Source organism: Podarcis filfolensis (assembly GCF_964270895.1).
Source record: "Podarcis filfolensis genome assembly, chromosome: 10".
Lineage (NCBI taxonomy): Eukaryota > Metazoa > Chordata > Lepidosauria > Squamata > Lacertidae > Podarcis > Podarcis filfolensis.
This window is the reverse complement of record NC_139612.1, coordinates 72,786,346-72,803,196: the sequence shown is the minus strand read 5'-3', so window position 1 is coordinate 72,803,196 and position 16,851 is coordinate 72,786,346. Positions and strand designations below refer to the sequence as shown.

Here is a 16,851-nt window from a genome sequence, read left to right as displayed (position 1 = left end):
TAGTCTGCCTCCCTTTTCACCTGACTGGATTACCGCGCCCAGTGGGGTCACCACCTAACGGTCGTAAAAGACAACCCCAGTGGCTGCCTCTGTTTCCTCCTGTCTGCTTGCACGCAATCGTAGGATTCCCCCCCACACACCTTACAGTTTACAATACAGCGAGGAAGAATACAAGTAGCCCGTTTTTCTGGTGGCCAACAGCACCAGAGTGTGGTGCTGAGCAGAGCTGGCCTCAGGAGGGTGGTTGTGTGTGGCAAGACAAGCATCACACGCAGGTAACAAACATAAAAGTTTATTTCCTTCTGGATCCAATACAAAATCTGACACAAGAGTTCCTCTTAGGGGTACTATTTGGCAGTCACTCTGCTAAGACCTACTGACTTTGGTGAGGCACTCGCGTGCCAGGGGCGCTTTGGAGTTCTTCGCCTGCGCGCAAGGATTCCTTTTCTCCGCTCCTGAATCCGGGAGAGAATCTGCACCTTTCTTCTTGAGTTCCAGCTCGGTCAACTTCTCCTCCCTGGCAGCATGCAAGAATTTCTGAAGCAGTCTGAAGAAAGAGGCCACTGTAGTATTGGTATTTTTCTGGGGCTTGGAGGCAGCTGGGGCTTCTGGCTTGGGCTGAGGTGCTGGGGCTTTCGTGGTGGGTTCTGGTGGGGCTTCTGTCGTGGGTTTTGATGGGGCTTCTGTGGGTGTTGATGGAGCTTCGGTTGTGGGTCTTGATGGGACTTCTGTGGTTGTTGATGGAGCTTTGGATGTGGTTGTTGATGGAGCTTCTGTCATGGGTTTTGATGGAGCTTCTGTGGGTGTTGATGGAGCTTCAGTTGTGGGTTTTGATGGGACTTCTGTGGGTTTTGATGGGGCTTCGGTCGTGGGTTTTGTTGGGACTTCTGTGGGTGTTGATGGGGCTTCGGTCGTGGGTTTTGTTGGGACTTCTGTGGGTGTTGATGGGGCTTCCATCGTGGGTTTTGATGGGACTTCTGTGGGTGTTGATGGGGCTTCCATCGTGGGTTTTGATGGGACTTCTGTGGGTGTTGATGGGGCTTCGGTTGTGGGTTTTGTTGGGACTTCTGTGGATGTTGATGGGGCTTCTGTCATGGGTTTTGATGGGGCTTCTGTGGGTGTTGATGGAGCTTCTGTTGTGGGTTTTGATGGGGCTTCTGTGGGTGTTGATGGAGCTACGGTTGTGGGTTTTGATGGGGCTTCTGTGGGTGTTGATGGAGCTTCGGTTGTGGGTTTTGATGGGGCTTCTGTGGGTGTTGATGGAGCTACGGTTGTGGGTTTTGATGGGGCTTCTGTGGGTGTTGATGGAGCTTCGGTTGTGGGTTTTGATGGGGCTTCTGTGGGTGTTGATGGAGCTTCGGTTGTGGGTTTTAATGGGACTTCTGTGGGTGTTGATGGAGCTTCGGTTGTGGGTTTTGATGGGGCTTCTGTGGGTGTTGATGGAGCTTCGGTTGTGGGTTTTGATGGGACTTCTGTGGGTGTTGATGGAGCTTCGGTTGTAGGTTTTGATGGGACTTCTGTTGTGGGTTTTGATGGCGCTTCTGTTGTGGGTGTTGATGGGGCTTCTGTCACAGGTTCCGATGGCGCTTCCGTCGTGGGTTTTGATGGGGCTTCTGTGGGTGTTGATGGAGCTTCAGTTGTGGGTTTTGATGGGACTTCTGTGGGTGTTGATGGAGCTTCGGTTGTGGGTTTTGATGGGGCTTCTGTGGGTGTTGATGGAGCTTCGGTTGTGGGTTTTGATGGGACTTCTGTGGGCGTTGATGGAGCTTCGGTTGTAGGTTTTGATGGGACTTCTGTTGTGGGTTTTGATGGCGCTTCTGTTGTGGGTGTTGATGGGGCTTCTGTCACAGGTTCCGATGGTGCTTCCATCGTGGGTTCCAGTGGGGTTTCATGCTCAGGTGGCCCTCCAGCCTCATACTCATGCTCGTACTCATATGCATAAGGCTCTCCTGTCCCATGCTCATGCTCATGTTCATGCTCATGCTCATGCTCATGTTCATGTTCATGTTCATGTTCATGCTCATATTGATGTTCATACTCATACACATTTGGTCCTCCAGGCTTGTGCTCATGTTCATGCTCATGCTCAGGTGATACATCTAGCTCCATCTCAGGTTGTGTTTCATTATTGGGTTCAAGCGAGGTGTTGGACACAGTTTGAGGTCGGGACGGGGGCTTCACTTCCGGCGTGGTGCTGTTCTCAGGTTGAGGTGGAATTGGGGGGTTGGGAGGTGGCTGAGGTGCAGGTATGCCATCTGGATCTGTTTGAGGAGGGGATGTGGGCTTTGGCTGAGGTATGATTTCTGGGTCTGTTGGAGGTGTGATCTTTGGTTGAGTTGTGGTTTCTGGCTTCCTTTGAGGCGAGGCTGTGATATTTGGTTCAGGTGTGGTTGGTATCTTAGCCTGAGGTGGGACTTTGGGCATTGGCAGAGGAGGGGTCTCTGGCTCAGGTTGAGGTATGTGTTCTGGCTTTGCCTGCGGTGGAAGTGGGGGTCTTACTTTGGGTGGGGTTGCAGGCCTCAAATGAATTGTGATTGTGGGCTTGGTTTGAGGTGTCGACGTAGGTTTGGGTTGAGATTGAGTTTCAGGCTTGGTTTGGGTTGGGGTTGCAGGCCTCAACAGAATTGTGATTGTGGGCTTGGTTGGTGGTGTTGATGTGGGTTTGGGATGAGATTGGGTTTCAGGCTTGGTTTGAGTTGCAGGCCTGAAATGAATTGTGATTGTGGGCTTGGTTGGAGTTCTGGGTTTGGGTTTGGGTTGAGATGTGGTTTCAGGCTTGGTTTCTGATGTGGGTTTGGAGTGAGTTGTGGTTTCAGGCTTGCTTTCGGGCGTGGGTTTGGGTTGAGTTGTGGTTTCAGGCTTGGTTTCTGGTGTGGGTTTGGGTTGAGTTGTGGTTTCAGGCTTGCTTTCGGGCGTGGGTTTGGGTTGAGTTGTGGTTTCAGGCTTGGTTTCTGGTGTGGGTTTGGGTTGAGTTGTGGTTTCAGGCTTGGTTTCTGGCATGGGTTTGGGTTGAGATGTGGTTTCAGGCTTGCTTTCGGGCGTGGGTTTGGGTTGAGTTGTGGTTTCAGGCTTGGTTTCTGGTGTGGGTTTGGGTTGAGTTGTGGTTTCAGGCTTGGTTTCGGGTGTGGGTTTGAGTTGAGTTGTGGTTTCAGGCTTGGTTTCTGGTGTGGGTTTCGGGTGAGATGTGGTTTCAGGCTTGGTTTCTGGTGTGGGTTTGGGGTGAGATGTGGTTTCAGGCTTGGTTTCGGGTGTGGGTTTGGGGTGAGTTGTGGTTTCAGGCTTGGTTTCTGGTGTGGGTTTGGGTTGAGATGTGGTTTCAGGCTTGGTTTCTGGCATGGGTTGGGATGTGGTTTCAGGCTTGGTTTCTGGTGTGGGTTTGGGGTGAGATGTGGTTTCAGGCTTGGTTTCAGGCGTGGGTTGGGATGTGGTTTCAGGCTTGGTTTCAGACGTGGGTTGGGATGTGGTTTCAGGCTTGGTTTCAGACGTGGGTTGGGATGTGGTTTCAGGCTTGGTTTCTGGCGTGGGTGTGGGTTGAGATGTGCTTGTGGATGTGGTCCCCTCTTGTGGCTTCGGCTGCGATGAGGCTGTGGGCTTGCTGCTGGTCTCAGACCAATGGAAAGGGTTTGTCGGAGGATGGAAATAGATAGTGACGTGAGGTGTCTTCAGCTTCCGGGGTGCCGAAGGGGCAGGCTCTGGGGTGGGTGGGGGCTGGGGCATGGGTCCTGCCCACCCTTTCACCCAGGCATACAAGGGCTGTGTGGCGGTGTAGACTCCCGGCCGGTGTGCTTTGGCACAGCCTTGGCCCCAGCTGGTGACTCCAGTCACCCAAAACGGCTCAGATGCCTCTTCCTTGCACATGAGGGGGCTCCCACTGTCTCCCTGCAGCGACAAGACACGCAGAAGAAGTGGGGGGTGAGCAACCGATTGCATTTGTCTCAAAAGGAAGGAAGAAAGGGGTGGCCACTGGGGCGTTGCGGGGTTTCCAGAAGCGCTGGGCAGCTGAAGGGCTGCACGGGGCGAAGAGATGCTAACTGTCTCCCATGGGTGAGTCAAGGGTGTTGGCGGTGGGTGGCAAGCGAGAGCCACATTGGCCCATGCTCAGCTCTCTGGAGGCCGCATCTCAGCCTGCCTGTGGCCAAAGTGAGTGTGGTTTTTCTAAAGGGCAAACTGAAGTGTATTGGGGGCTCCCCAAACCCTTTAGATATCGCAACAGAGGAGTGGTCACTAAATAGAAACATAAGGCACAGATATATTTTCCATGGCTGACTGAGGATTCGAACCCTGGTCTCCTGTGTCCTAGTCCCGCACTCTGACCATTACACCACCACTGGCTCTGATCTTACTACTTGTGCTTTGCCACTTTCACACAAGATAGGGGGTATGATGCAGTGGCTAGGTGTGGGCTGCCCCGCCTGGTTGGCTGGGGGGGGCGTGCGCTGGGGGGGCATGTGGGGCCCGTGCCGAGGGTGAACGCAGCCCGCCTTCAACAGACTCCTCGCCCTCTGCCTCCATCCACCTGCCCACTGGACCAACCTGCCTGCTGCCACACCATACTGGAGCCCCGGAGAACACGGCTGCCCTTCTCCTGCTTGCCTCTCCCTTCCCATCCAGGTGGTGCCTCTCACCTCTCCTGGGGGGGGGGCGGCAGCCCCTTCTCCCTCCCTCCCTCCGTCCCTCTCGGTTGGCCCATGGGCAGTGCATGCGCCAGCCAAGGGGAGAAGGAGACACCATCCCATCCCCCAAGGACCCAGCCTGGGTGCAGCTTGGCTTGCCTCCCCACAGCTGTGGCCACCCTGTCGTGGGGGTGCCCCCTCAGAAATGTGCACATGGGGCCACCCACCCCAGCCCCCCAACACTACACCTCTAGGCTGATGACCCCAAATGATGATGTGAGCCAATGGAGCTGGGCCCCTATATCCTCAGAACAAGGCTGTTTCCTGCATCCTCGAATCTGACACCCAGTTCCACATATCTGAAGCTGCCGAGGATATTGGCACCTTACCTGGCAGCTGTCGGTGCCTCCTTGTTCGTACCCTGCGCAGAGGCTGTTCTCTCTCACGGTCCCGTTGTACCAGCTGCTGCTGTTACACGTCTGGGTGGAAAAGCGATTGACCTTTGCCTCCTGCATCATGTCTGATGCCTCCACCCCTGTTGGCAGTGGAAGAGCAACTCTTTAGTCTGTGGCGCGTGTCCCCCCCAGACCTGTTCCTAGGCAGCTTGATGCTGGAACTTCAGCTACAACCGGAGCCCCACGGAGGAAAGGAAGTGCCCCCGCCCCAGGATCCTTGAGGAGCAACATCGCCTGGACTGCCACTTTGGAGGCGTTGAACAGGGGCAATCGGATATTATAATAATAATATTATTATTATTATTATTAATAATAATAATAATACAGTGGTACCTCTGGATGCGAATGGGATCCGTTCCAGAGCCCCGTTCGCATCATAAGCAGAACGCAACCCACGTCTGCGCGTGCGTGGGTCGCAATTTGCCGCTTCTGTGCATGCACGTGACATCATTTTAAGCGTCTGCACATGCGCGAGCGGCGAAACCCGGAAGCAACCCGTTCCGTTACTTCCGGGTCGCCACGGGATGCAACCTGAAAAGATTTAACCCGAAGCTACTTTAACCCGAGGTATGACTGTAGTAGTAGTAATAATAGTAATAGTAAATTTTTATTTATACCCCACCCTCCCCGGCCAGGGCCAGGCTCAGGGCAGCTAACACAGAATATAAATTACAATAAAATGTTAATAGAAAAGAAGAAAACAGTTAATTAAAATACAGCTTAAAATGCAGCCTTATTTTAGTAGTAGCCCATAAATCAAGAACATAAAGGGAGGAAACATCAGATATTCACCCGAGCCAGCTATCCATGCTGGTCCTACATGGGCCAGCAAAAAAGCCAAGGGAAAATTTATATACCAAAACCCATATAAGGGGTCAGAGTGAGTCTAAGCCGAAGGCCAGGCGGAACAGCTCCATCCTACAGGTCCTGCGGAAAGATGTCAAATCCCGCAGGGCCCTGGTCTCTTGTGACACAGCGTTCCACCAAGTCGGGGCCAGTGCTGAAAAGGCCCTGCCCCTAGTTGAGACCAATCTAGCCTCCTTGAGGCTCGGGACCTCCAAAGTGTTGTTAACAGCCTGCTGGAGCAGCCAAATAAACCTAAGGACCGAGGAATCTGGACTGCCTCTGGACCTGGAGGTTCCATAAGAACATCAGAATAAACTTCTGGCGTTCAGAAGCATCGCTTCCTCCAACTGTGGAGGTTGAGCAAGAGAGGTCATGAACAAATATGCAATTCATTGTGTCTGTTTTGGATTTCATTGTGCTATTATCTTCCTTTGTGGCTGGTACAGGTGGCGATTCTGAATAAAGCTTTCTATGGGGTGGGGTGCACAAGGGGTGAGTTTCATGGAACAAAGGAGAAGGTGGTCCATAAATATTTGGGAACAACTGGGCGAAGCCGTGAGATTTGGGCAGACCCAGCCAAGCAAGGTTTAATAGAACTTCCACCATCCATCCAGCTTCCAGATGTTTGGGTCAACAATTCTCTTTAGCCACAGAAAACAGGACCCGATGGAAGACATTGTCCAAAACATCTGGGAGCCACCAAGTTGGCAAAAGCTGGTGTCATCAGTGGCGTAGCATGGGTTGTCAGCACCCGGGGCAAGGCAAGTAATTTGCGCCCCCTAACCCGTGGATTTGCGCCCCCTAGCCCGTGGATTTGCGCCCCCTAACCCTAACCCCCAGATGTTGCGCCCGGTGCGGCCGGCCCCCCCTGCACCCCCCACGCTACGCCACTGGGTGTCATTACTTTAATGTATAGATTTCCATACGGTTTCCCAGTTTCTCGAGAGTGCTGATGACTAATATGAACCAGGGATGAGAAACCGCAGGCTCAGGACCAAGTGAGACCCTTCTGCCCTCCTGATCTGGCCTTTGGACCTCTCCTCACCCCACACTTTCCAGGCACTCATCTTCCCCAGGCCAGTTAAGAAGATCTTGCTGGATCAGGCCAGTGGACGGTCTAGTCCAGCATCCTGTTTTTCTCATAGGGGCCATCAAGATCATTATGGGAAACCCAAAAGAAGCACAAGAGCAACTCTTCCCTCCTGTGGTTTCCAGCAAACTGGTATTTAGAAACACCTCTGCCTCAAAACTCTGGAGGCAAGAGCATAGCCGTTAGGGCTAGTAGCCACCGATAGCCCTCTCCTCCACCTTAAATTTGTCGGATCCTCTTTTAAAGCCACCCAGGTCTGTGGCCATCCCTGCCTCCCCCACTGCCCCCTACTTTGCATCCTCCTCGAGTGTTTTCACATGGCCAGGATGTGGCCTTGAATTCGTACTGTGCCTCTTGCTTACGTGGTAGGAAGATTGAGAGAGAGTGTGTGTAGAAATTAGCCTTCTGCACATAGGTAGTGTGTATGCACACAGGTAGTGATGTATGGAAGTGAGAGCTGGACCATAAAGAAGGCTGATCGCCAAAGAATGGATGCTTTTGAATTATGGTGCTGGAGGAGACTCTGGAGAGTCCCATGGACTGCAAGAAGATCAAACCTCTCCGTTCTGAAGGAAATCAGCCCTGAGTGCTCATTGAAAGGACAGATCCTGAAGCTGAGGCTCCAAGACTTTGGCCCCCTCATGAATAGAGAAGACTCCCTGGAAAAGACCCTGATGTTGGGAAAGAAGGAGGGCACAAGGTGAAGGGGACGACGGAGGACGAGATGGTGGGACAGTGTTCTCGAAGCTACCAGCATGAGTCTGACCAAACTGCGGGAGGCAGTGGAAGACAGGAGGGCCTGGCGTGCTCTGGTCCATGGGGTCACGAAGAGTCGGACACGGCTAAACGACTAAACAACAACAACAACACAGGTAAAATTCACATTTGCCAGTTGGGCCACTTTCCCCCTGGCTCCACCCACTACTGCCATGTGGCCCCTGGAAAGTTGCCCTGGAGGGCTTACGACTCCCAAGCTCAAATAGTTCCTTATCCCTGCTGTAAAAGGGGGCCAGCTGCTTTTCCCCACCTGCTTTGTCTACTCGGGTGCCAGGGTGCGCCAGGGAGGCCGCCTCGGCCGGGCTCTCACCTTTTGCTTTGCTGAGTCCCCAGCCACTGATGTAGCAGAAAGACAGCGCGGCCACGCTGACGGTGCTGTCGGGCATGCAGGCCGGCTGGATGTAGTCGCTGCAGATGATGGGCTGGTCCAGCTCCATCAGCGCCACGTCGTTGACCTGCGTGGTCGGCTGGTAGGCTTCGTGCACCACCACTTGCTTGATGTAGCGCACGTGGACCTCCGAGCCGAGGACGGAGAGCTTCGAAGCGCCAATCACTGCCCGCCAGTGCGGAAGGCTCCTGGAGAGCAGAAGAAGCTGTGAAGCTTAGCATAGCTGAGGACTCCAGTACCCCAAGAACTGCCTCTCCCCATACGAACTGACCTGGACCCAGGAGGTCCAGAGGGTGGCAACAGGAGAATAGGGCCTTTTCAGTGGCGGCTCCCCTTTTGTGCAATGCACTCCCCAGGGAGGCTCGCCTGGAACCACCATTACATATATTCAGGCAGCAGGTAGAAAGGCATTCCTTTGTAACCAGCCTTTTAGGCATGGAGAACGTACTCGTTTTATATTCAGTGGACACAACTTGGATATTTTGTAATACTAAATTGTATGCAGGTATACTAATAAATCATAGAATCGTAGAATTGTAGTGTAGGGTCATCCTAGTCCAACCTTCATTTCAGAAGTCACAATTACATATACGATTATATATACAGTGGTACCTTGGTTCCCGAAAGCCTCCGTTATCGAACACCGAAAACCCAGAAGTCAATGCTTCCATTTTTGAACATTTTACGGAACTCAAATGTGCAATGTGGCGTCCGCTGAGTGCAAGGAGCTCTTGCAACCAGTGGGAAGCTGCGCCTCGGTTTTCGACCGTTTCGGAAGCCGAACGGTCTTCCAGAAAGGATTACGTTCAAGAACCGAGGTACCATTGTATTCACGTTTCAATGACCATTTCCATTCTATCACCTGTCTGTGGCTTTGTGTTTTTTGTTCCTTACACTTGGGGACCCGCCCCCTGTTTTCCCCATTGCCCCCTACATGGCCTGGCTCCCAGTGGTCAGGGCATATGGCCAATCAGGGGGCATCTTCCTTCGCCTCATCCATCCCCAACCACTTTGGCTCCTGCTTACTTTTTGCTTCCAAAGCAGTGGGCGGCTGTGAGGACCCACCGGGCAGTGATGAGGGCGCCTCCGCAGGTGTGCTTGTGCCCCGTCAACGTTGGCAGCTGCAAGCTGACGATCCAGGGCCAGGCCCCCGGCAGGGCGTCGGCCCCACCCGTAGTCCGCCCTGTGCCACCACCATGGCCTGGCACCAAAGGGCGCCTTCCGCAGACTCTGGAAAGAGAGGTGGTGGTCAGTGCTTCCTCGCTCCCAGTGGTCTGTTCTGCACATCAAGAGGCAGTGTGGTGCAATGGTTAGAGCGCCAGACTGGGGCAAGAGCAGGGTTCAAATCCCCTCTCAGCCATGAAGCTCACTGGTGGTGGTGACCTTGGGGGCCAGACACTCGCTCTCATTCTAACCCACAGGGCTGTTGTGAGGATTAAATGAGGACCGGGGTGGGGAACCATGTGACCACCCTAGAGCTCATTGGATCAAAGATGCATCAATGCAATAAACATCTTGCCTGGTGCCAGCTAATGTTTTCACTGCAGAAAATGGCATGGCCCATGTTCCCGCCTAAATTGCTCCCTACCGTCCTTAGACACTGTTCTTCCTTAATCCACGAACCTTTGGGTCCATGCAGGTCTTGAACTTTGTTCCTGCTCGCCCATCTACATTCATCCTCAAAGTGGGGATGTACTCTACGTGGGGCTGCCCTTGAGACTGACGCAGAAACTCCAGCGGGTGCAGAATGCCACGGCGAGACTCCTTACGGGGTCCTCGCTGCGGGATCACATTCACCCGGTGCTATACCAGCTGCACTGGCGCCCGGTGGAGTACAGGATCAGATTTAAGGTGCTGGTTTTAACCTTTAAAGCTCTATACGGCCTAGGACCCTCGTACCTACGGGACCGCCTCTCCTGGTATGTCCCACGGAGGACCTTACGGTCTTCAAACAAAAACATCTTGAAGGTCCCAGGCCACAGAGAGGTTAGGCTGGCCTCAACCAGAGCCAGGGCTTTTTCGGCTGTGGCCCCGATCTGGTGGAATGCTCTGTCACAAGAGACCAGGGCCCTGCGGGACTTGACATCTTTCTGCCTGCAAGACACAGCTGTTCCACCAGGCCTTTGGCCAAGGCACAACCTGACCCCCTCCTTTGGTGATCCTCACAGAGCTCTAGCCCAACGGTTGCCATTGATTTGATTTGAAGTGATTTTAGAATGAATTGATTTTAGAATGCTGTATTACTTTACTGTTGTTAGCTGCTCTGAGCCCGGCTTTGGCTGGGGAGGGTGGGATATAAATAAATTATTATTATTATTATTATTATTATTATTATTAAGATCTACACGAGTTTCTTTTCCCTTCGCAGGACATCCTTCTGTTGCCCTGAACACACATATTCACACAACAATAATTCTGCAGCCATGGCCACGTCTACTGACTTGAGATCACCTCTCTAACATTTGTCCCATGGGATACTCAGTGTGAGATCTGAGGAAAAGGGTCCTCCTTTCCATAACGAAACAAAAAGAGCCCTGCTGGATCAGGCCAATGGCCCATCTAGTCCATCATCCTGTCCTCACAGTGGACAGGATACTCCAAAGGGAAACCAGAAAGCAGGACCCAGGCACATGGAGCCCTCTCCACGCCTGCAGTTTCCAGCAACTAGTATTCAGAAGTCTTGCTTCCTCCAGCACTGGAGGCAGAGCAGAGCCTTCCTAATAGCCATGAATAGTCCTCTCTTCCAGGAATTTGAAAGCCACCCAAGTTGGTGGCCATCTCTGCCTCCTGAGGGAGAGAATTCCATTGTTTAACTAGGCACTAAGCGAAGAAGCATTAAGCTTCCTGCTGGACTCTTGTCTGTTCCCGTCACTTACTCGCAAGTATCAACTATGGCACGGCTGGGCCAGACAGTGGCAAGGATCTGGAGTAGCAGGAGCAGCCATCTCATCCTCCTCTTGGCTCCAGATGCTACTCCTATCACCGCATTCTCCCACCGCTCTTGACCTCACAAATGCACTTCGCCAAGCCGCATCCAATCAGCAGGGAGCCAGTATGACATCACACGGAACGGATGTTCTTTTTTGATGCGGAATGCATTGCCAACATTAATAGAAGCGTCTGGGCCAGGTCCCCCAAGCCCAAGGGTGGAATGGTTCCTCAAAGCATCACCCGTGGTCTGGGCTCCCAGCCTTGGGAGATGTGTCTCCAAGCAACCTTGGCTGCAGGCACAGCAGGAAGTGTGTTCTGCGCCCGACCTCTTTTGCATAAGAACACCGGGAGAACCTCCTGGATCAGGCCGAAGGAGCCCCGTCTAGTCCAGCACTCTGTTCTTGCAGTGGCCAACCAGGTGCCATGGTGGGAAACCGGCAAGCAGGATTGGAGCGCAAGAACACTCTGTCCCTGCAGTTTCCAGCAGTTGGTATTCAGAAACATTGTTGCCTACAGTTGTGGAGGTTGGCGGTTCGAATCCCTGCAATGGAGTGAGCTCCCGTTGCTCTGTCCCAGCTCCTGCCTACCTAGCAGTTCAAAAGCACGCCAGTACAAGTAGATAAATAGGTACTGCTGCGGCAGGAAGGTAAACAGCATTTTTGTGTGCTCTGGTTTCCGTCACGGTGTTCCGTTGTGCCAGAAGCAGTTTAGTCCTGCTGGCCACATGAGTTGGAAAGGTGTCTGTGGACAAACGCCGGCTCCCTCAGCCTGAAAGTGAGATGAGCACCACAACCCCGGAGTCGCCTTTGATTGGACATAACCATCCAGGGGTCCTTTACCTTTACCTTTTTACCTGTGTGCAGAAGGACTCTCTTTTATGCATCCTGAATCTTCCCACTGTCAGCATCATTAGATGCCCACAACCTCTACTGTTATGAGACAGAATAACTTTTTCTGCATCTGCTTTCTCTGTACAAACCTTTAACACGTTGCCTCTTGCAATGCCCCAGCCGCTGCAAACTCTCCTTATAGGGCAGTCGTTCCACCCCCTCAATTGTTTTGATGGCCCTTTTCCGAACCTTTAGCAACCCTACAATATCCTCTTCAGGGTGAGGTGACCAGAACTCTACACAGCACGCTGTTCTGGTATTCCAAGTCTGTACGATAATCCCCATAACCCATTGCATTTTCCCTTGCTAGGGTACCCTAAGAGATAAGGTCAGACACATTGCCTGGCACTCAGGAGAACCAAAGGCACCGCTTTGACACACCCGGCAGAATGAAGTGGTTAGAATTCTGAGATAGGAGGGGGGAATCTTCCTTTTCAGAACTTCAGAGGTAGAGAGTGCTGGTTTCAAATGCTCACCCATGTATAAATAATCCTCTGCATGTAAATAATAATAATAAATTCACATCAGAAGAGTGGTCTTCTAGTTCAGCTCATTCCCTGCCTGTTTTGCACTGAATTTTTCATGTGGAAGAGCATTTTTTTAAAAAGGGTTCTCCCCCCCCCCCAGCTGTGATGCAAAGTGGTATATTCCATTCTCCACCAGATTCTGATTCCTGCACAGTGAGCCAGGCTACAGTATAGAATATAGAGCGAGCTGCCTTCCCTGATCCAGATGTTTTGGACTACAACTCCCATCAGCCTCAAGGAGCGCCAATGGGAAGTGGCTTTTGTTGGGAGCAAAGCAACAGCTGCAATAAGTTACCTGGATGGACCATTGGGTGGGAGGATAGACAGAAAGGCAACCTGTTCTTCCCTCGCCAGTTCCTTCTCTTTCAGCAGCTGTTTGTTGGCAAAGCAGGCAACCTCCTTTCTGACTTTGTGTCCTCCCTCCCTCTTCCTTCTCCAGCTCAGCATGAGTTAGTCAGTGTGCGCTAGTGCCTCCATCGTGGCCGTGGGAGAAACCTGTGCTCGGAATGCCTTTGTTTGGCACGACAAATAAACCTCCAGTTTCCTTTGTCCTTTCAACCTTACCGGGCTTCTTCGTTCTGCGCAACGCTGCAATATATTTACAGCAGGCCCACATCCTACATGTGGGGTTATTATTCCAGGGGTTCGTAAAATCGTGCAAAGGCAGGAAGACCCCTGGAACCACACATGTACACATCCCGTTCAACTATCCTTGCCTTCCGGGGCTCTGGGAAGGCTGCATGAGATCTTGTTGGGACTTTGCAAGATCTCATGAGATCCCAGACAGCCCCTTCTGACTGTCTTTCCCCCACCCACCAGCTCCCCATTTATTTATTTATTTGTCTCCTGTCTGTGCAAAGTTGAAATCTGAAATATACTCAGAGTCGCAAAGTGATTTCATGCTCTTTATTCAGCTCATAGTGGTGAGTAGGAATGAATGGAAGTCCCCTCAAAGTATCTGCTTTATATACATTATTTACACAATGGGCTGCACATGTTTGGCTAATTCCGGAATTCTACTGTAAGCCAATCAGGTTGTGGATTCACTTCTATCTGGAGCATGATTGGGTGGTTTCTGCCAACCAATCATACTGCTGCATTGTTCTAGGACCAATCAGACTGCTGCATTCTGAATCCTATTGTTCTAGGACCAATCAGACTGCTGCCTTTTGGATCCTATTGTTCTAGGACCAATCAGACTGCTGCCTTTTGGATCCTATTCAACTCAGTACATAACAAAATCGCTTAAGTAAATCACACATAAGTTGCATGTCTACTGCACCGAATTCCAACAACCATTAGCCTTAGAAATAAAGGAAGGGGAAAGGGGTGTCTTGAGACCAAGGAAGGCAATGATGGTGGTGATTATTATTATTATTATTGATGATGATGATGATGATTGATGGTGATGATGATGATTATGATGATTATTTATACCCTGCCCATCTGGCTGTGACAAGGTGTGAGAGGCATGTTGGGAGAAGGTGCAGGCAGATCTATCCATTTTCATTTCTCTTTCTTCCTCATTTCTCTAGCCTTCCAATCTTTACATTTTGTACATCAGTTTGAGATTCTTTTATTTCTTAAAGTCCTTGTGAAAATTCATCTCTGCGAATTTCTCCTAAGTTTGTGTGAAATTTTGCCTAATGTACACATATTTGCAAAGCATGTAATCCAACACTTGCATGTTGTTTTCACCAAGGCACACATTTTCTATGCATGCTCGGCTCCAGGATGTGCATTTTTCATGTACATACATTCACTGGAAACCTGCACTGCAAAATTCAGAGAAGTGTGAATTTCAAAGTGTCGCTCGGTTTCTGTGTGTGCTTTGTTTCGGGGGGAGAGGAATGCAAATAGGCCAGGTTCACCTTTAAACGCAAACTGTATTAAATTTCTGCCCCCATCCTGAGTTGGGTCAGGAGGAGGAATTCCAGGGAAAAGAGAACAGCAAAACCACTTCCGCCTAAGGAGGAGGTGGGGTTGCGGGCTTCACAGCCCCTCCACGTGTGTGATGGGCAGAGCCAGCCCCGCGCTATTGGGGGGATTCCCGGTTGCATCACCCCCTGGTTGGCCAATCGGCTGGCTCTGGAGGCGTGGCCTGCCCTATTTAAACCAGGACGCGGCCGGGGATCTCCCCCTTTGCCGCCCACCAGCTGTTCCTGTTTCCCACCCTCCCACCCTATGAGGTTTTCGTTCCTTGACCTTGCATTGGACCTTGGTTGGTTGCCGTTGAGGGGCCTGGTAGGAATTTTTCCACTTGGCAATTTGGCACCAGCCACTTGGTTTTTGTCTACCTCGTAGCAAATCACCACAACTTTCTGGGTATTGGCAGTTGGGCATTGGTATTGCTCTGTAGATGGAAGAGGGGAGGTAGCGCCCACATATTGAAGGGTAGTTCGTTAATAGATTCCGGGGGCGTGGCCCTGTCTGAAGCCTAAGGAGGTTAGGGCCTAGTGGTGACCCCGGGGGAGCTCCTAGTTGATGTGCATCAACAGGACTCCCCCTACTGGTGGTTAACCCTTCCCAGACTTCAAGCAGAAGGGCTGGAGTCGGATATAGTCAGTTAGGACCAATGCCTAAGCCAATACCGCTCATCACCTGTAACCAATAAAGTTGTGGCCTTTTTTAGCCCATTAACCTTAATAATTGTGTCATGTGTCATTATTTCGACCTGGGGGGGTCGGGAACTCGCCATGCAAGCTGGAAAGTGTTAAGACAGGAGCCGGTTGTCATGAATGGTGGGATGGAGGGGCAGAGATGACTTGCCCTTTGGTCGCCTGCATTGCTGCGGCATGTCAGAATGGAGCGGGGAAGGGGTGAGCTGGGGGCAAGGCCAGCATGGTGCAATGCAGGGGGCAGGAGGCAAAGGACAGCTCTGCCAGCGTGTTTGCACCAGGCTGAACTTGCTCCCTCCTTGCACCTGTCCTCTGTCCTGGTATTTAGCAGCAACTCAGGCAACCAGGAATGAGGTGGGTTCTGCCACACCACAACGTCACTTGCAGCTTACTCTGAATCAGGTAAAATAACCCAGAGCCTAGCCCAAAGGGGAATGCTGCCCTGTGCTCCTTGCTGAGGAAGGGCAGGAAATACCATACTTTTCCGTGTATAAGTTGCCCCCGTGTATAAGACGTCCCCTATTTTGGGGGACTCAAATTTAAGAAAATGGGGAGAGATGGCTCAGATTTGTTGTTGCTTTTGGGGGGGGGTTGCACAGGGTTGTTGAGCTTTTTTTGGGGGGGGGAATTGCCAAAAATTGCTCACCCGCATGTGGCACAAAATCAGCCTTTCATCTGTCCCCTCGCCGGCAGAAGGTGCCAGTCGCCCGTCCTAGTGCCACAGCGTCAGCCAATTAACACCAGCCCTTGGTGCAGCAACCAATAACAAGCCCAATAGCCGCTGACAGCCGTGGCAGCAACCAATCAAACGTCCACCCTATGCACTGTCCATGTACAATACGACCCCCACTTTTTAACATAATTTCTAAAGAAAAAAACCTATTCTTATACACAGAAAAGTATGGTAAATGCAATCAATCAATAAACGATGATGAAGGTACCAAAAAAACGACTAGCAGAGCAGAAACAAGGAGCAGTAAATGGGTGGATATAAAAATACTGTATATTTGTAAACAATAAGGAGATGGAACAAAGAGTTTAATTTTATCCCATCAAAAAAATGGATTGGCTGGGGCAACCCAGCCAGATGGGTGAGGTATAAATAATAAAACTATTATTGTTATTGTTAAAAATGGAGTTGTGTCAGGGGAAAGAAACAGTCTGTGTGTTCCTCCATCCAAAGTGACCTTCCAGTGGCTCATTAAAAGTGAGTAGATATTATGATTATATTTATTCATGGCCCTCCTTTTTCCAAGACAGGAACTCAAGGCAGCTTACAGATAAAATAGAGACGGCTTAAATCATAGGGGGTAAACAATGCCTAGAAAGCGCCAATGAAGGGTTAGAGCCCGCCACCTTCTAAGGGAGTCCATTCCACTGCCAAACAGCTCTTTCTGCCAGAAAACTCTTCCCAATGTTTAGTCGTCATCTCCTTTCTTGTCATTTGAATCCATTGGTTTGAGTCTGACCCTCTGGAACAGCAGAGGGCAGGACTTATTTTGCTGCCCGCCCACTTTTGCCTTAGCCCCGCCCACTGCTGGCATATGGCCCCTGGGGAGGGGCTCAGAGGGAAGTGTGGCCCTTGAGCTGCAAAGGGTCCCTCACTCCTGGGTTTGATGGACGGAAGAAGACCTGACATGGCGTAAGTCCCTTTCCTACCTACCCCTGCCTTCCCACTATGCACTGCCCGGAGAGAAATGACCAGGACAAGCTCAG

The 16,851-nt window shown here is 51.4% G+C and overlaps 1 protein-coding gene across 3 annotated transcripts; it reads right to left on the bottom strand.

Moving 5' to 3' along the window:
* Positions 1-276: 276 nt before the first annotated feature.
* Positions 277-11,192, bottom strand: LOC310742866 (uncharacterized protein). Of its 3 annotated transcripts, XM_083572549.1 has the most exons (6): positions 11,046-11,192; positions 9,196-9,399; positions 8,092-8,357; positions 5,003-5,148; positions 1,757-3,879; positions 277-1,690 (listed from the first exon to the last, which is right to left on the bottom strand). In XM_083572549.1, exons 1-6 carry the CDS (start codon positions 11,117-11,119, stop codon positions 367-369), a joined length of 4,137 nt encoding a protein of 1,378 aa, XP_083428675.1. In that variant the 5' UTR covers positions 11,120-11,192; the 3' UTR covers positions 277-366. The 3 variants fall into 3 exon arrangements, with proteins under 3 accessions (XP_083428675.1, XP_083428673.1, XP_083428674.1); XM_083572547.1 differs by having other exon boundaries at positions 277-3,879; XM_083572548.1 differs by having other exon boundaries at positions 277-3,879; positions 9,235-9,399.
* Between the last annotated feature and the right edge of the window lie 5,659 nt (positions 11,193-16,851).